The sequence below is a fragment of the Gouania willdenowi genome, chromosome 9 (assembly GCF_900634775.1).
Source record: "Gouania willdenowi chromosome 9, fGouWil2.1, whole genome shotgun sequence".
Taxonomy (NCBI): Eukaryota; Metazoa; Chordata; class Actinopteri; order Blenniiformes; family Gobiesocidae; genus Gouania; species Gouania willdenowi.
Window position 1 is genome coordinate 36,686,250 of NC_041052.1, and position 20,699 is coordinate 36,706,948.

The 20,699-nt window shown below is 37.0% G+C and overlaps 1 protein-coding gene across 10 annotated transcripts in view; it reads left to right on the plus strand.

Moving 5' to 3' along the window:
• Positions 1 to 266: 266 nt before the first annotated feature.
• Positions 267 to 20,699, plus strand: part of git2a (G protein-coupled receptor kinase interacting ArfGAP 2a) — a 50,807-nt gene continuing 30,374 nt past the window's right edge. For all 10 annotated transcript variants that reach the window (XM_028456738.1, XM_028456742.1, XM_028456740.1 and 7 more), the window contains exons 1-8: positions 267 to 606; positions 15,843 to 15,976; positions 16,244 to 16,356; positions 17,232 to 17,337; positions 17,426 to 17,512; positions 17,597 to 17,727; positions 19,041 to 19,135; positions 20,266 to 20,311. In XM_028456738.1, the coding sequence (XP_028312539.1) occupies positions 555 to 606; positions 15,843 to 15,976; positions 16,244 to 16,356; positions 17,232 to 17,337; positions 17,426 to 17,512; positions 17,597 to 17,727; positions 19,041 to 19,135; positions 20,266 to 20,311 (764 nt within the window). In that variant the 5' untranslated portion in view covers positions 267 to 554. The remainder of the gene's footprint in view (positions 607 to 15,842; positions 15,977 to 16,243; positions 16,357 to 17,231; positions 17,338 to 17,425; positions 17,513 to 17,596; positions 17,728 to 19,040; positions 19,136 to 20,265; positions 20,312 to 20,699) is intronic.

The window sequence follows — 20,699 nt, forward strand, 5'->3', positions numbered from 1 at the left end:
TTCAGGTAGTATCTATAGGAGATGTACAAATTTTTTAAACACATTTTTAAAGTCTACTTAATCAACAGATTGTACACAATTTCAACTAATAAAATGAATATATATATATATATATATATATATATATATTTTTTTTATTAAACAAAGGGTAAATCCTTTGTTACAAAGATGAACTATTCCTGTTTGTAAGTGGGAGTTGACACCCTGACAGTCTAAACTCAGGGTGAAAAAGTCCTATCAGATTCTGTTGGTTCTCCTCCAGTTTGAGTCGCACACACACACGCACACATAGACGCACAGAGGAGTCGAGGCTGGTAGCTCGTCAGCTGGCTGCTAAAATAAAGCTAATTCACCGGAGCAGCTGCCACCGGAGAGAGGGAAATGTCGTCCCGGCGGTAAGACGCACTAAAGCCGGGGTGAAAGACTAGCTGCTGTGTGATGAGCTCCGTCTGACTAGTTTATAAATAGCTAACTGAGGCTAACGGTGAACGGCATCGCCTCCACGGACTATTCAATGGTTCAGGTTCCTGAAGGTGTCCGTGTTGAAGACCAGGATGACCAAACGCCTGCGAAACACCGAGGTCTGCGCCGACTGCAGCATCCCAGGTACGAAGTTCCACTGTTTTCGATTTATAGAAGACATTTTACAGCTCCTCACTGTTAAATAATGAGTTCTTTAAACCTCAGACAGTGGGATTAAATCAGATTATCAGTGCTTCTAACTGGCCTCGTTTACATTTGTGCATTACACGAGTTCAGGGATATATTGCATGGAGAACACAAGGAAAAGTGTTTATATATAGATGTCACATTCAGTCTGTAGGGGTGTGCATTGCCATGAATCTGACGATACGATACAATATTTTCCAATATATCCCAATACTAAACAATACGATATACATCGCTGTATCAATATGTACAAATTTCACCTTTACAAGTACAAAATATTATGAAATACAATTTATTTCATTTATTTTAAACTTGCAAGAGCAAGTAAATGGTAACTAACTGTTATTCAAGTACAAATACAATAGTTATATGCCTCCATATATACCTGTCAAGTATTGGCCGGGAAACTCCCACATTTTACCCCTCTTTCCCGCCATCTTCCCGTATTAGTATTTTCCCGTAATTATCCCGTATTTTAATGTAATAATAATTAAAAGATGCCTTACTAAACTGAACGCCGTCACTAGCCTCTCGAGAACTGCCACCTGAAATGGCCTGGCTTAGTGGCAGTTCTCGCGATATTAGTGACGACAGTGGCAAAAAACCCGGAAACAACTCAGAAAAGCGATATGAATGAAGACGTTCCAGCAAAAAAAAAACAAAGAACTTGTGTAAATATGTTGGGAAATGTGACAGAGAGTTTACCTTCCTAAAGAGCATCAGGATGGGACACAGTTACACGTTCTGTTAGATTAATAACTGAGATTTTAGCGTCTATCACAGCGGAAGGAACAACGTAAGTCACCATGAAAAATCAGCCAATCACAAGCTCCACAAATATACACTGCTTTATGAAGTGTTAAAGAATGTAAAGTCTGCAACAAATGTGTCTAATAAGTCATTAGTGAATACCAGAGAACCACATGAGTGAGCATGAGAAACTAAAAGAAAATATGTAATGAAAATAAAATGTTAATGTCTAACTTAAGGACAAGCAATGTGAAATTAACAGTAAATATGCAATGTGTTGACCTGTATATAAACTGTAAGTATATTAAATAAACACATGTGCTTCATATACACATTTTATAATTTAGGAATTAGGGCTGGGCAATATATTGAGATTCAAGATGTATCAAGTTTTCTATTTTGGCAATATAGAAAACTATAATATTTTATCTAATAGCCTATTATGTATCAAAATACTAGTTTTAGGAGTCGCTGCTTTTACTTCTCAGAACAGCATGTAAAGCTCAGTTAGATGGATTTCTGAGTGCACATATTGTGCAGCTGTTAATAAAGGTTGACCTACCAAATTCTAATCACATAATTGTATTTAGTAAGTGGTTGACAAGTGGGTATTTTAGATTTATTATACACCTATTTTAAAATGTAAGGGATACTGGAGCTTAGTTGGGCGGGTGGGACGGCTCATAGTGGGCGCCAGAAAATTTCCCTTATTTTCATATCCAAACCTTGACAGGTATGCCTCCATACTATATGCTGTTTGACAGCATATAGTATGGAGGCATACTATATGCTGTCACTGCCGGATAGCCCCCGGCAGTGGCTATCCGTACGGTTGCCATATCAATATACTGACATTCTATCCGTACGCAGCGCCCCCCCATTGGCCAGTTTTGGTCATGTGATTGGTCAGTCATTGGCCAGTTTAAAGTGACATATCATGGTTTTAAATCCTTTCTTTTAAGATATAAATCATACAGTTGTGGTCTATATAAAGCGAAACTGCAATGCTTGGGTCTGAATTCCTCGTTATTATAGCTCCACAGGCCCCTTTTCTACCCCTTTTCTGATGTGCTTCTGAGAGCAACTCGTTTTGGTGCGGTCTCTTTAAATGCAAATGAGACACTCCATACCCCGCCCCCTGTTCAGGTTACAGAGATGACACTTGGTTCAACTCCACCCTTCTCGGCCATTTTTGTAGTTTGATAGAAGAGATACGGTTATGTAGCGGCGCATAAACTTTTTATTCAGAGGTTATTTACAAAATGTCAACAACGGAAGACTTGTCCATCCAGCCTTACATGTTCGAGCCAGAGTCGGACCCGGCGGAGCGAGATGAAAATGAAGATGATGAACCTGCAGAACCCCTAACAAGTGAGCTAACACAAGCACTGAGCTAACGCTAGCGCCAAGCTAACGTCACGAAATGCATTTTAATACAGTCTTTTCGGAGACAAAAACGGCAAAATGAAATGACTAATTAAAACTTTAGACTTCAATTAAATCACGTAGGCCATATCATCAAGGGTCTAAAACGAGCACACAGTGCTAACATATGAAGTCTGAAGACGGTGCAACTGCTAAGCAACTGCTAATGCTAACAAAACAATGACGGGGACGTCTTATCATCACACTTTTTAGCGTTCTTTACAGCTTACCGAAGTGCTCTGTTCGTCGTCTCCAAAGATAGAAGGAATTGACCCCTCAATCAGACAAAGTCTTTCGCCAAATCCTTCTTTGTACTGGCGAAGCAGTCATCCTTGAAGTGCTTCGCGCACACAAAAATGACCTTACCCACAGATGTGGGTACATTTCCATAAAAAAAATGAAACTCAACCAGGCACTTCGAAAAGGTTCTGATGCTGGGAGACGGTGTAATGAAGCGTGTGGGTTACTACATCCAACAACCGAACATTTTGACATCTCCTCTTGTAACTTCGGCATCCTTGAGCTTAGACTACAAAATCGCAGCGAGAAATAAAAATGGCGGATTGCTCGAAGTGTTGGGCCTGGAGTCGATGTTCTAATTTGGCAGTTCCGCTGCAAATACTGTGACGTAATAGTTCAAAAAACGTAATAGAGAATAGAAAAATCGAAACAGATTGAAAAATATGACCAAAACAGATGATAGAAGGAATTGACCCCTCAATCAGACAAAGTCTTTCGCCAAATCCTTCTTTGTACTGGCGAAGCAGTCATCCTTGAAGTGCTTCGCGCACACAAAAATGACCTTACCCACAGATGTGGGTACATTTCCCAAAAATGACCTTACCCACAGATGTGGGTACATTTCCATAAAAAAAATAAAACTCAACCAGGCACTTCGAAAAGGTTCTGATGCTGGGAGACGGTGTAATGAAGCGTGTGGGTTACTACATCCAACAACCGAACATTTTGACTTCTCCTCTTGTAACTTCGGCATCCTTGAGCTTAGACTACAAAATCGCAGCGAGAAATAAAAATGGCGGATTGCTCGAAGTGTTGGGCCTGGAGTCGATGTTCTAATTTGGCAGTTCCGCTGCAAATACTGTGACGTAATAGTTCAAAAAACGTAATAGAGAATAGAAAAATCGAAACAGATTGAAAAATATGACCAAAACAGAATATAAAGATATCTACGGAGCACCTGAAGAGACTAATTAGATTTTTTCTGTACTTCTAAGCACTCTAAATATACAACAAAATGCATTTAAAGGCTAAAAAAGTGGATTTAGCATGATATGTCCCCTTTAAGACTAAGACTAAACCTAACCCTAAAAATAGTTGAAATTTAGGGTTATAACCTAAACTTAACCCTCACCCTAACCCTAAGACACTTCGTACATGTACTTCGGTAAACTTTAACAATAGCACCGGGGGGATGTCCGTTAGGTAACTGTACGAATAGTCACTTTCATATCAAAAGCAAGTGGTATGTTTATTAAACTGTTGAATTTCCTCTTTTACAAAAAATTTAACTTTCGCTTCTACAACAGATTCTGATTCTGGACTATTCTCCTTCAAAGCTAATAAAATTTACATAAAATTTGCGATCACATATTTTAGAACTGTAATAATAAAGCTCTTTATTAACTCATTCAGTGCCAGCCATTTTAAGAATTTCTACCCCCCTCAGTGCCAGCCGTTTTAGAGCATTTTGACTGATTTTTAAAGACCCACAGAATATTTTCTACTAAGAATTTGTTTTTGGCTCGTTTTGTTCGTTTGTAATCAGCCGTTGAATAGAGCAAGTTTTACACAAATCTTCAGTTTCAGAGCAAATAGCTGAGAAAACAGGCTTTTTCTTAAAAAAAACACTGTCAATGACTTTAAAGCTATTTTTTTTGCTTTAGTGACAACTCTAGCATCTGAACATTGTTTCCTTGTATAAAACAAAACAAAAAACACTGAGACCAGGCTTTTGATGGCAAAATTATTATTATTTATCTATCTGGTTCAGAGTTGAATGGAATTTTTACTGTATTTTGGCCTTCCTCCAACTTTCTTTCCCGTCAGTCTGCACACACGCAACTTCCTTTTCCTTCCGGACATGCAGTGTCACTGCGTTCCCCATTTTTTTATTGTTTCATCTCACCATCGCCACACTATCCATGAGTTCCACACATGCTCTGGTCAAGTGTGCGCTGCTGGGACCGTCAACTCTGTACGTAGCACCATTTTCTATCTCATAAACGCCTTTCCTCCTCTCCCTCTGAGCTCTGCTGAGCATGGATGATCTCTCATCCAAAGGTGCGCTGCTACCTCCTACATGTCACCTATTATTTTGCTATCTGGCTCACAGGCTGGGGGTATTTCGTAACCCCCCTCCTCCCGACACGCAGCGATGACCCGTTTAGCCCTGTTAGTTGATTGTTTTATCTCACCATCTCAACATTATCAATAATCCACTCAGGTCCACACATGTTCTGTGTTAGTATGTGGAGCTGTGAGCTGCTGGATACTTCACAATATCACTCTGTAGTGCCATAATCTCCATATTTCCTGTTTCTACCTGCTTTGCTGGGTAGCATCAGTGGCTAATCTCTCATCTAAAGGTGGATGCTGCCATCTTCAGGGCACAGTTGGTCACTACAACACCCCACAGCTTAGATATTGATGAGGAACCTCCGCCAGGGTGTTTCCTAGTAATCCCTGTGAAAAAACCCCGCAAATGACGAGTTATCTCGTCAATGGCACTGAGTTAATAAAAAAAAAAAATTGCAAAGAAAGAAATATTTTCTATTTCTTTTGCTCAAGGTTTAGTACGAACTGAGACTTACATATGACAACTATTTGGTAGGGCTAGGCGATATAGATCAAAACTCAATATTTATTTCTCAAAATGCCGATATACGATAAAAAATCTTTATTTTCTAACTCAATAAAGTCTTAACAGAAAGACAATTCTGGGTTAAATTTGTTGATGCAGAATTCCACAAAGGTACATTTATTAACAAACAACTCCACAATATGTCCCACTTTTGACTTTTTCGCCACTAAGGGAACACACTCAGAAATTCATCTGTCTTGAGAAGAAGCAAAAGCAGCAACTCCTGAAACAAGTATTTTAATACAAAATAAGCTATAAAATAAAACATATTGATGTAGGCGATATTGTAATTTTCTTTATCACCAAAATACAAAACTCGATATATACCTTGAATCTTGATATATTGCCCAGGCCTATTCTGTTGACCTATACAGAAACTGAGACTCTTGTGAAAAAGGAAGCCTTTACTGCTGCAGAACATTTTTTAACTGTTTGATTTCCCTTTAAGGATTGTTTTTGTGTAATTTTGAAATGTACATTAGTTTTGATTTTGCCTTAAAACTGCTGGGGATGGTAACTACCATGTCTTTATAACACAAATAATAATATAGTGTGTGCCTTTTGGATCAATAAATCAGTCAATGAATCAATTTCTTTGAAAAACAGGAGAATTTACTTAAAAATGTTGAAATAGCCGCAATTTTTGTTTTTTTACTCCACCATAAGCAACAGGTTTGTTAGCAAATAGTCATGTAACTTGAACTTTGGAAAAGTTTTGTGCATTGCATTGTGGGATTTGGAGTCCCATATAGAATAATGCAAAGATGACACTGAAGCGGAAATGTTTTTACTTCATTCTTACAGGGATTTCTTGTGTCTTCATTTTTGTCCTGCTTTGTATCGTGTTTCCTGTGGTGTGACGTCACTCTGATTTTGGCCCTATTCGAGTGTTTCCGTGGGAGGCACAATATCCACATCTGCCATTAGTTTTGTCGTTGACTTTCAGTCCGTGAAATCACCAGAATTGTCACTTTGGCAGAGTTTTTGGGATCCCACTGGCAAAGGTGTAAAGAGTACTGATATATCATACTCAAGTAGAAGTACTGTTACTTGATTGAAATTGTTCTCAGCTATATGTAGCTATTTAGCTATAAAATGTCCGGTATACTAGCCACTAAGGGTTGAACGCAGACTGAATTACAACTGAATTTTGCTATTGGTTGAACGGTAAGTTCTTGAAACCCCTGCGTCATCACTTTAACTGTTGGCCCCGCCTCTCCTAAAAAAACCTGACACCTGCCTCCTTGCAAACTGTAGCGCATAGGAAGGTCCTCCACCTCAAATGACCTCTCTGTTGCAAAAGTGTCCGCACTGTCGGACTCGCTCATGTTTAGCTCATTAGCTAGCAGTTGTGATGGGTTTTGACTCTGCGTGTGCGGGGATGGAGGGGAGGGGGCGGTTACTGAAAGTAGCTGGGTGTGTCTTATTGCTACAGCAGTAACGCCCATAATCACAGGTTTTTTTTGATTTCCCTCCTAGTGGCAGCTCAGCAGACCTGCAGGGGTTTAATTACTCTTTAAATAAAATAACACCAATTAATTCAATAAAAAAAAATATCAGACTCTAAGTGTAGCTACATTTATGAACTCTAAAACTGAGAAAATAAATATCATTCAATGCTGTTTTGGCGCGGTGCGTTACGTTTAATCTGATTGGTCGGCTATGATGTGATGCCTTTGATTGTCTTGTCATTTCATTTTTGTAGTTTCACAATGTCTGTTGACCATTTTAAAACAAAAAATAATAAGTTACTCAGTAACGGTTTGGTGTAAAAATGTGATGAATTACTTTACTTCTTTTTTAAGTACAAATAAAATTACTGATTGAGAAATATACTCAAAAAAGTACACGTTCCCATAAAAGCAACTCAATTACAGTAACGTGAGTACTTGTAATCCGTTACTTTCACCTTTGCCCACTGGCATCAGTAGTGAATGAGAAAATCATTCATTAGTTAGTTATCATCTCCAGCTACTTTAAAGGTTTTCTAACTGCTTACCTTTGGTACTATGGTTGCTTTTTAATTGATAAAAAAATGAGCCAATGGATGGTGATGGAGTGAAAAGCCATCTACATAATAAATATTTCAAAAAATATCTAAAAAGAAAATAAAAACACTGCCTCTAGTCTAAACTAAGCCTACAGCAACACCCAACTTAGACGAAAGGAGCAGTAAAGCTCCTGAGAAAAGACTTCACGCAGAAAAAACAAAGACTAATATAACACGTTTTTGCTGCACAATGGCGTTTCGTACGCTTGTTTGATGATGTGCCAGTAGACGTTTTTTCAATGTACAAAGGTGTGGTTAGGGTTGAAGGTTGTAAAAAGTAAAAACACTGGTCTATGAATGTATAGGCTTTAAGGACTTGGACTGCACTTGTGTTGAGCTTTGATGCTAATGCTAGCCACTTACTTTTCTTTGTTTGACTGAACCAGTGGCAGCAGTGGCACCAGTGGTTGGATGAAGCAGCTGAAGACGTATTTGATCTCACCTATTGACATTCTGTCCCAGCATGTACAACTGATTCAATAGACACTGACATCATCATACATTGTGAACTTTTCAAGCATAGCGTCTTGTCTAAGTTTATATCTTCATGTTGCACTGTTCAACATGTATTCATCATCATTCATCATATTTGCTAATAGGGCTGCAAGATATATCGAGATTCAAGATATATCGAGTTTTCTATTTTAGAGATATTGAAAATTACTATATATATATATATATATATATATATATATTTTTTTTTTTTTTTTTGTATCAAAATACTTGTTTTAGGAGTGGCTGATTGTGATTCTTCTCAGAAAAGCATAGTTGGATGGATTACTGAGTGGTTCTTAACCCAGACCTTCCCCTAAACAAGCCATACTACAGAACTTACTCACAGGTCCTGTCCCTTATAGGAGAAAAAGCCAAAAGTGGAACACATTGTGCAGCTGTTGTGTGGCATTTTTCATCAGCTAATTTAGCCCAGAATTGTCTTTCTGGTAAGACTTTATTTGAAATAAAATGATCATGTTTTGTATCATATATTGCCAATTTAAGAAAAAATATTGAGATTTGAGTTTTGGTCCATAAAGCCCAGCCCTTTTTGTTAATGTAAGTTTAGAGTATGCAAGCTACAGCCTTTTTTTAACCTCTGTTTTCTCACCTGAACATGTAAGAATTAGAGACATATTTATTTTTAACGCGCTTAAATTTTGTTGACTCGCACCGAGTCTTTTTGTCTTTTTCTCAGTACTAAAGATGCTGCCTTTTTCATCGTGGTTTTTACTTAATTTTTCCATTGTAGTTTATCTTTATGAGGAGATGGAGAAGCTTGGCAGAAGTCCGTTTCAGCTGACTTCGTGTGTTAAAAGCAAAACAAAACTGCAACTATTATTGATCTGTTTAAGTTTTCTGAATTGTCTAAAACAGGGTGAATTCATTGTCCAACTCATTTTAGTTCAGAGACTAATACAGGTGGCAAAATGAGCAATTTCTTCTCAAAATCTTTTTATTAACAGTTTTCAACAGTCATCCCCAGGCAGGACACATATGGAAAACAAGCGATTTTAACATTATTGATACCTAGTTTGCACTGATAAATGATATGTAAGCTACTGTATATAAGGCACAGATAATATTCAAGCAATAACTAGCTGTGTTTCCATTACAGTTTTTTTACAAAATGAAAGCAATATTTCCAAAATTTCTGCAAAATTTAATTGTGTTATGAACATTGAACGTTGTTATTGGCAAAAGTCTCTTAACTCTTGCGAAATCTTATCCCCCGAGACTTTGCTGCAGGAAGATAGATGCTCTAAACCTTCTTATAACACTCTGCATTCCTTTGTTGTTTGCTCTCTATTGTGGTAGTAATGTTTTCTATTCAGTATACAGTATTTATTATTTTAGGATAACGCTAAGAAGTGTCTCGGTCTCCTCTTCTGTCCACATGTATCTTGCCAAGTTTTCACAGAGAGAATTGGTCATGTGACCAGGTGTGTCACATTCTGTGACCGGGTAATTGTGGAAAAAAATGCGCCTTTGCGATAAATTTAAATCGAAACGTCTAAAAAAACCTCCTCGTGAAAGTGTAAAAACGTTTTAGTGATATTTGAGTGTTTTTTTTTCTTTCCGAAATTCAGGTGTTTCTATGGTCAGTTTTTATTGCGCGATTTAGATTTTGTGCATTTATGTCTGTTTTTTTTGGCCATTTTTTATTTAATTTGGAGAAATATTGTTCAATAATTTGAGGAAAATTGCAAGATTTTTGAAAAAGTCTTCTTTCAACAATTTGCAATTAAAAATGAATGTCATGGGAAAACTGTAAGAAATGCAAATGTTGTAGTTTAATTGAATTTGTGTATTTGGAGGGACTGAGATATCTACAACTGAATTAGTTGGTTATTTACACCAGGGGTTTACAACCTTGGGGTCAGTCAGGACCCTATTTCAGGTCTCAAGATGCTGGGAGGGGGTTGCCAGATGCCTTCAAAAAACTAAGAATATTTTTAGCAATTTGAGCCCATTTTTGCTTGTTTTTTACTCTTTTTATGCAATTAAACCAAACTTGCCATATTTTAACCTAATTTAATCACTTTTTCTTGTCAAAGTTTTGCTCCTTTTAATGTATTTTTCTACATTACTCCCATTTCTGCCACTTCATCAAATTTCAATGCCTTTTCTGTATTTTTTTAAACTTTCAAGATTGTTTGCACTTATAAACCGTTTCCAACACTTTTCCCACCAATTATTGCATATGTTGAGCCATTATTGTCACTTTTAACCTCTTTTCACCATATTTCATGCTCATATTTTTGCTCATATTTTGCCAATTATTTATTAAACTAATTTTTTCTACTAATTGTTCTAACATTGACACTTGAACCCTTTTTTTTAACCACTTTTTCTCGTGGTTTTCACCACCGTATCCAACAATTTTGGTCACTTTTAACCCATTTTATTTCTGATTAAAACAAGGATTTACATCTTTAAGATGACTATATGGTGCAAATATCATAAACCTCCTGGATAACAGTGGATATTATTCAGATAAATAAATAAATGTGGTTATCACAGATTCATAGAACAATGAACCATCATTTTGCTGACTTTATGGATGGACCCCAAAAAGCTCTCCCCTTCATTCCCCCTTATAGATGGCCCTGTCTTCACATGACTGTTCTTCATTGTTCATGTCTGTGTTCAACCACCTTCGGCTACAGTGGGGTCCCCCTTCTCTGGACCCTTTATTTTGGGGGTCGGGGGCTGAAAAGCCTGAGAACCACTGATTTACACAAAGATTCATGTTTTCTCTGTCATTTTTAATTTCTCCTGTGTGCCAAGTTGGATGCTATAAAGGGCCGGATTTGGCCCCCTGGCCTTAAATTTGATATAGGGTCTAAAAATGCAGTGTGAGTGAATCTTTGTGGGTCAACATACAGAAATGTCAGCATCCCACTTCCTGTCTAAACCGACAATAACACGATTCAGCCAATGAATAATGGCCTTTTTGTCCTTTTACAATATAGAACTGTTATCACACGTCTAGTGGAAATGATTGGCCTCAGATTTGATTCTCCAGAATAAAAGTGTACTGTCCTCTCTTCCATTTATATTTAATCAAATCTCTTTGGAAATGGGATTGAAATTTTGCCATTACCTTAACAAATCGGTGTTTTTTTGGAAGCCTTGGAGCTTGTTTCATTGTGTTTAAGCTGCTTTCTGAGGAGCTGTTGATACAGAATTGACGTTATGGTTCTCTGCATGCACAGGAAGCAAAACAGGATGCTGAGAGAACAGCCTGCATACTCTGTGTGAAGGTTTTTTTTATTGTCTCCTCCTGTGACACTGTAATGAGTTGTAAATGTGTGAGGGTGTAATATTATGAATATTGATTTTTGTTCTCTAAAGTTCCAGGTAAGAGACAGGAATGCAAAGCAACTCGCACCTTGTCTTTCATCATGCCATTGAAACCAGTTAGCTCTGTTGTCTTCCCAGCAGCTGGTCTGGATGGCCCTGCCATATGGCTGCTACCAGTTGTTGGCTGTGAATATATTTAGCGATTGAAAATGTGGTAATAAATTTAGCAGCGCTTGTCGAGGAAAGGGTAAAAAAGGCACGTCAGCATGATCAAGAGGATCCTTTGAAAACTGGGCGTACTAACAAACCACTGCAGCTGTTTCTCCAGGACTTCAGCTGCTGGGGGGACATTCCCAGTCTTCCGCTCGTCTCGTCACTGCACCGGTTCCCACTCGGCTGGGCAGTGTATCCGTATGAGGTCAGAAGTGGCCAGAAAAAGGCAGTGCACACACAGGTAGCTAGGGTTGGGGTCAATTACATTTTTCAATCACAATAACGTCTTCAATTATCCATGTTTAATTTCAACTCAATTTCGATTACTTTGACCCGCATATTTTCCAATTACAATTAAAATTGTAATTATTATTTCTCCCCTGAAAGTCAACTACGATTATGTTCTTAATTATTAAAGTTCAATTACAATTAATCACAATTACTGAGCCCTTAAACTGGAGGGGGGGGGGGGGTCATGTAAAAATCACCTTTTCAGGCTTTATATCATGTTAGTGTGTCATTCCCTCCTGAAAAACATACCTCCGATGTTGCTCAAATTGATTAACATATTTTTGAGTAATCTTTACATCTCCTGCCAGCAGCCATTTTCCTGCTGTTTTGCTCGAGGGGACGAAGCTCCACCTTGGGGACGAGGGTCCGCCCCCCTCCTATGTTTTCTTCCTTAGTTCAGCCCTCTGCACCCACCTCTGCAGATTTAGCTTTTAATTTACTTATTTTAAATACTTTTTAACATCCCCCCCCGCTTCCTGGACGCATCTCTGTCAAAACAGCTGCAGTCATAGTTTTTAAATATGGCTTCATTGAGAATTTTTTTTTTTAGCACTTTAGAGTAACCAATAAAGGAAAAAAAGAAAACAAAAAAAAACATCCATTTGAATGTATGACTATACAACAACAAAAAAGTAATAATAATCATAATATTAATAGCATGTTCATGGGAAGAAGCCAATAGGCTTACAAATAAAAAGAAAATATAATAGGATATAATATAATAGTGCCTGATCAAACATCCCTATCTTATTATATCCTTAATAGGATAAGGATTTTAGTTTTGCTCGGTTGTGTACGGGTATATTTAAAGTGTAATAAATGTTAAGAGTTCTATTTGTGTATGTACAATTGAGTGTTTCAATTGTCTTTCATAATCAATGCGCTCAATAAAGAAAGTATATCGGCTTCCAAAATCGGCTTTAGATATCGGCCATCGGCTGAAATAAAATTTTTTAAAAATCGGTATCTGCATCGGCCTTTGAAAATCTCGAATCGGTCGACCTCTAGTTTATAATGTATTTTGGCGTTATAGAAAATTACAATATTGCCTATATCGATATATTTTTTATTTTTTAGCTTAATTTGTATCAAAATACCCATTTTAGGAGTTGCTGCTTTCTCTTTTCAGATTAGCATGACAAGCCCAGTTAGATGGATTTCTGAGTGCGTCCTAACCCACTATAGAACTCACTCACACATGCTGTCCCTTATAGCAGTTGTTCCCATCCTTTCTTGGATTGTGAATCAATTTTCGATATCACAAATTTCTGGTAACCCAAGGCAATATTTTCTTAACTAAGAGCTACTTTTAGCCTTAGGATGCTTTGTGAATGTGGGCACTGGGCACATTTTTATACTGCATTTTATTTTAACTATATTTATATTTGAGAAATTGAAAGTATATAATAGTTGTTTAGGATTGTGTGTTATGTTTAAATGTAAAAAAGAATAATATTCCCAAAAAATGTACAATATATTTTTTAATAAGTAGGGTTTTTCTTAATTTACTAGGCATTTCAGGTGATCCCAAGGTTGAAAAACACCACCTTAGAGGAGAAAAAATCCAAAAGTTTCACATATTGTGCAGATTTTTGTTAATTAATGTGTCTGTGTGGTGTTTGCAACAGCAAATTTAACCCAGAATTGTCTTTCTGGTCAAACTTCATTGAGATAAAAATATTGAGATTTTTATCGTATATCGTCATTTTGAAAAAAATATTGAGATGAGTTTTAGTCCATATCGCCCAGCCCTACATAAACTTTATCACCGTCACAGACTTGGCTCTGTGTGAAGGAGGAAGCTATGAAGCAAGGGGGGCATTTCAATCTACAATCTTAACTTCCTTTTTAACACAATGCATGGCCTCGTCTACATTTTGACTTAAATTAGCTTGTGTGGTGGGACCTCACTCGTATCTAGCGGATGTTCATATGTGTGTTAAAGGCCTTTACAAAACCACCTCTGTCCCTTTGCTTTTATTTCTCATTTCTGAGAATGCTTTAGGTTTCAAACACAGTCGCCCCTCATTTGGTAACAATATGAATAATGAAAAGTATTACATTTGATGATGGCTCATGGCCAAGAGGAAGTCCTCCATTGAAGGATGAAAAGGTTTTAGTGATTACATCAATATAGAAAACAATGTTTTGATAAGATGTTGTCATACGGCCGCTATCGCAGCGTTGTAGCATCAAGGTGAGGTGAATCTGTCCGGACGAGTAGGTTACAGGTGTGGAAAAACAACTGCAGGGAATTGTTGGACATTCAAGATCTCTTCAGCCTTCAAAGATCCTTTAATTTGTCAAACTCGAGGCCTGGGGGCCAAATCTAGCCCTTTAGAGCTGCCAATATGATCCGCAGGGGAAAGTTGAAATGACTGAGAAAACATGAATTATTGTGTAGATTACTAAATATTTATGTCGTTATCTTGGTCGCTACAAATTCATAAATTTGATGCAACTCCTAGGGATGTAAAGATTAACCGGTTTTTCAATAACCGCAAATATTTTTGGCCGTGGGGGTTTTAGTACCCACGGTATACCGCAGATATGTCTGGTGTCGTGGGACTCGGGAGGCAGAGCACTCTCCAGTGTATGGTCAGAGCGTAGCACTGCGCAGAGGTCAGCGCAGAGAGCGCGTTCGCTCACCTCTGTATGATAGCAGAACAAGGAGCAGCACCATTATTATTAACCATATAAAGGATAATGGAGAGTTTAGTTTTAATAAAAAATTACATTTTACAGTAAATAGTATTATTGTTACTTTTGCTAAATAATAATACAATATATGTTCTCCTATTTACATGTTAAATCACCAATTTGTGTATGTTAGTATTTTATGGTGGTATTTATTTTGTTTTTGTTTGATATTTATTGATTATTTCATACATTTACAACTTTTTTTTATTTATTTTGTTCCAAGTGTTTTGTTCCAAGTGCTAATGTTAATAAAGCATTGTTGAAAAGGCAAAAAAATCCATATACCTCAGTTTATTTTCATTGTGTCGATAATCGCGAAAAATCATAAAATCGCATTATTTTGCCTCAGAATAATTGTAACTCAAAAAAATATAATCGTGACATCCCTAGTAACTCCACATAATTTGAAGAGGCTCACTATATTGCCATGCAAATATCACATTACCGCAGTTTTAATTCACACATTTTTCATAAAGTTCTGCTACTTCTCAGATCAAGATCTTTGCCGGAACTGGTACCTGTCATTTTTGGCTTAGTTATCGTCATTGTCAGTGCCTTACATACTGTATCTGTCAGTTATAGGTGGAAGTATAACTGAACAAAAATGAGTTTGAGACTTTATTTTAGTTTGAAAGGCTTGTATAGCATTAGTTCAAACAAACCTCTTGTGAAGGGATCCTCCACTGTTTTTACAAATGTGACCTAAAACCTTTGAAATGTACTTATTAGAAGATGCATCCCTAACATATTGCATCATATTTGTTTTATTAACTTTTAAAAATGGGACTACTTTACCAGTTTAGAGCGTGTTTTCCGCCGTCTTGAAATCACATTATTATTATTATTATTAGAAAACAATGGGATGTTTACAGGCAGTGGGGCCGTGTGACGTCATCATTCATGTGATTTCAAGATACTGGAACACAGGCTCTAAAACGGTAAAGTAGTCCCATTTTTAAAAGGCAATGAATCAAATATGGTGCATAATAATGCTTTTTGTTAGGCGTAGATCTTTCATCTTCCAGGTTTTATGATTTGTATGTGTTATCTCTTTGCTCTCAGACCCTCGCTGGGCCTCGGTGAACAGAGGCGTTTTGATTTGTGACGAGTGCTGCAGTGTCCATCGAAGTCTAGGTCGACATAGTTCCCAAGTCCGCCACCTGACACACACGCCATGGCCTCCCACTCAACTGCAGGTGAAAGAAAACGCCAAAGATGGAAATAAATGATTGCATTTGTATTTATTTTAAATTACTGCCTTGTTGTTTTGAAGGTGTATTACCCATCTGCAAATTTCTGTATGACTTCAGGTGTTTAGATTTGGTGTGACTTTACTTAAGATTAATGTTGCCCACAGCTGTGAATAAGATCCCTCGCCTTTGTATTGACTTGGTTCAAATATAGCATCCAGCAGCAGGAATCAATGAGGCCCATTTCACACATTAGTCTTTCATTTCATCTAGATGGTTCAGACCTTATACAGCAATGGTGCAAACTCAATATGGGAGCACTCTCTTCTGGATCCTGCTTCTGTGATGAGTGGGAAACGGAAGGCCAATCCTCAGGACAAGCTTCAGTGAGTCCGACTTGTTAAAAGCGTCTAAGAAAATGATTTTGCTGTACTTCATTTTTGATTTGTGTGAATCAGGGTTGGTGTCAATTACATTTTTAAATTATGTCTTCAATTATCCATGTTCAATTTCAACTCAATTACGATTACGTTGACTGTTTTTTTTTTTTTTTCCCCAATTACCGATACAATTACAATTACATTTATTATTTTTCCCCTGAAACTCAATGTTGTATGTTCTCAATTACTGTAGTTCAATTACCATTAATCACAGTTACTGAGCCTGAAATAAATAACGCATAAAGTGTATCCTTCCTCTTTTGTTAGCTTTCTGTTAGCATCTCTTATGATAACGGGTCGTTTCTGACCCATGTCTTAAATCAGCTGTACAATTAATTAAAAAAATATTATCTGTCATCTAATTTGTTTTTCATCTCTTGGTTACAATGTTAGGCTTCCTAATCAATGAAAATATTAGTATTAATATTTTTGGTGTGTGTGTCTGAGCCTTTTTTCTGTCAGTCTACCTCTCGATTTTATCTTTTATTTTTAAATGGTAAAATTATCCTCGAGAAGTTAAACTTGATGTGAGACATATTTTAATAATTGTTAACTACGTATGTGTAAGCCATAGAACTGTAACATGGTTCCACTGGTTTAAGTTTAATTAAACTGTAAATGACAGTTTATGTAGAATTTCCATGGCAATAACATTTACATAGTCAATTATCTGAACTCAATTACAACAGCAACATATTTTTAAAATTGCTTTATTCTTGTAATTAATTACCATTTACGCGATTACAATTATAATTGACCCCAACCCTGGTGGGAATTGCTTCCTTTTCATTTGAAAAATATTGTTTTTTTGTCCCCAAAAGCCCAAACAAATCCGAGTTTATAAAAGCCAAATATCAAATGCTGGCATTTGTCCATCGCATGCCTTGCCGGGAGGACGACAGCTCGACAGCAAAGGATTTAAGCAAGGTATGAAGAATCAGCTGCTTATAGCTCATAAGGAACAATGTCTATGCATGAAGCTTCATTCATCACCACACATTGGTTTTCTTTCTAGCAACTTCATTCCAGTGTACGCACCGGAAATCTAGAGACCTGCCTGAGGCTGCTGTCACTGGGAGCACAAGCTAATTTCTTTCACCCGGTATTACTCAACCAAGCAACATTTGGATCAGAGCTTTGCTTTTTATTGATGATGTCAAGTTGTAACAGTTCTCGTACGCTGCAGGAAAAGGGAAACACTCCTCTGCATGTGGCTGCAAAGGCAGGACAAGTATCGCAGGCTGAACTGTTAACTGTTTACGGGGCAGATCCTGGTGCTCCGGATAGCAATGGGAAAACTCCCATTGACTATTCAAGGTGAATTTCACTCTTACCACACTGCAAAACTGTTTGAGCATTAATTTTAGGGGTGTGTATTGCCTGGCATCTGGTGATAGGATTCTTATCCTGATACATAGGTCACAATATGATACGGTACGATGTATCCCGATATTAAAGTATAAGGCAATTATTGCAATTTTTTTAATATATGACTTAAGAAACAACAAATCTGTAAATGTGTACACCTTCATGAGAAAATAATGTTTGAAATATATTTTATTGGCATATTTTACACTCAAAACATTGGCTTTAACATGCCATGTGCCAACATATTAAAATAAAAAATAACATACAATCTGCCTGTGGCTTTTAAACCAACTTTGACTTTAGTGCAAGATGATTTTAGTACAATTTAACTGAGGTATATGCCTAGAACAACAAATAAATGCAGAAAGTTAGTACTTTCTTTTTAGATTTTTTTGAAAGGGCATGTTGACCAGCTGGACAAAAAAAGAAAATGAAATGAAAAAAATCGATATGGATGCGTTTTGAATTGATCTGAGAATCGCATGACGTAATATTGCGATATATCGCCGAATTGATTTTTTTTTAACACCCCTAACCAGTAGACTAAAATCTGTTCCATAGTACTACTAGTAATATTTTGAGCGTACTAGTGAATGAAAACGATTGTTTACTGGTAAAGGTTTAGATGCACTAAGGCGCGATTAGACTTTACCATTAATGCACGTGTCAAATTTTTATTGCATGATTGCAGTCATTTTTAATGTTGAACTGTTGAAAAAAACTCAATTCTTACAAAATCCTTCAGTTTTCCTCAAATTATTACATAATATTTTCTTGAAGTAAATAGACATTGGTCACAAAATCTAGGATATTTAAAGTGAAGATCCTGTTGGGACTGATATTTATCACTTATTGCTTGGATATTGTCAGTTTCTTACATATTTAGTATTTTATCTATACTTACAAGTGTATACTAGGGCACAATAATGTCAAAATTACTCGTTTTCCCAACATAAATCTGTGGCCCACTTGAGATGAAATTCGGGGCCGTGTTTGGCCCCTGAACTAAAATAAGTTTGACACCCCTGCGAGTAACGGAAAATCGTCTATAGTAGGCAATTTTGTTTTACAAGTAAAGTGTACTTGTGCACCAGTAAACCAAAATTGAGTACATGTACTCCCCATTTGAGTACAAGTAGAGCTCAACTATAGGTAAATGTATGCTCTAACAGCTTTAACAGGCCACACAATGCTGAAATTCTCTCATTTGGATTCATTAAATTAGATTTTTTATTCATTTCTTTTCAAATGTGTCTTTTCAGGGAAGCTGGTCACCATGAGCTCGCAGACAGACTGGTGGAGATCCAGTATGAACTCACTGATCGACTTGCATTTTACTTGTGTGGGAGAAAACCAGGTATTAAAGGAAGATCTGTAAAGTATTAACACCCGGTGTTAGAGGCAATCATTTCAGATTGAAGAAAACAATCCCAACGTTGTTCATTGATTAGAAAGACATTTGAAACCCAATCGTGGATAGTGACGGTGTGATAACAAAACTAATACCAGAGCTCAATATTTATTTATCACTGTGAACATTGGCCTACATTGTTAGTTTGTGTGGCTTAAAGAGTAACAATCCCAAGGTTTGGATTATGGGCGGGGCTCCGCGGGCAGTTAAGACACGCCCAGTCTATACTATAAAATCTCCATAGAGACAGTACAACTTATATATTCATTTTAATTGTATCTTACTTTATTTTTGACATACTTTTTTGTTTAATTATAGTTTTCTTTTTATTAGTATTTATTTTGTTTCCTCATAGGAGTTAAAAACTAATATTTTCTGAAAAAAATGATTTTTTCTTAAATAAAAAACAGAATTTTTAAAAATTGATATGGAAAACATGGAATTTGGAAAAAAATAAAACGTATATCTATTTAAATGTATAAAATATTGAAAAAAAATTGTAAATCAAATCGCAATCACTGTCAGAAAAATGGCAATTATGTTTTTTTTTTTCAAAATCGTGCAGCCCTAGTACATACACAGTACACACATAGAGCAGAATCTGCTCTTTATACTGTAGAAGCAAAGGGTCACAAACATCACCGCTGAAGAAAAGAGTTCTGCATTACAGCGCCAATCAATGCTCACTGAGGGCTGTGATTGGAGGAACCCCTCCTCCCTCCTCTCAGCTTTTATAGGAGGGGCGGGGCCACCAATGAAAGTTGATGATGCAGGGTAATTCAAATAATCTGTCTCAGCCAATAACAAAATTCTATTGTAATAACTGGCGTTCAACCCTTAGTGGCCAGTAACTCTGATATTTTACAACTAAATACGCAAAATTAAAATACTTTTACTAAAATGTGAAGAGTGGGACTAGGATTAATAAATAGCACTACTTAATACCCAAATACATATGTATTCAGCAGAAAAAGGTGGGTTTGGGGTTTAGTCATGGTACTCTTTCATTTCTAATATACTTGTTTATGCATCATTTGTGTGTGAGTGACTCATAGACTTCTCGTTTTACCTTTCAGATCATAAGAGCGGCCAGCACTTCATTGTTCCACAGATGGCTGACAGGTGAGGCGAGAACAGCAGCTGTTTTGTCTGCGTGATGTGTGCACTGTGCAGATATTAGGAGCATGTCTTTTAATCAGCGTGTGTCTAAGTGGTGGTATTTAACCTGATGTGAGTTCAGCCAGGCAGTTATTTGTAGCTGTAGCGCTGAGGCCTGTTCTGACATGCAGCTGAACTCAATGCTACGTCTGTTACAGCAGTGTTTCTCAACCTTTATAGGCCGCAATCCCCAAAATAAAGGTTGCAGAGATCGGGGACCCCCACTGTACCTGAAGGTGGTTGAACAGAGACATGAATATTCCAGAGCTTTTTGGTGTCCATCCATAAAGTCAGCAAAATGATGGTCCATTCTTCTATGAATGATAACCACATTTATTTATTTATCTGAATA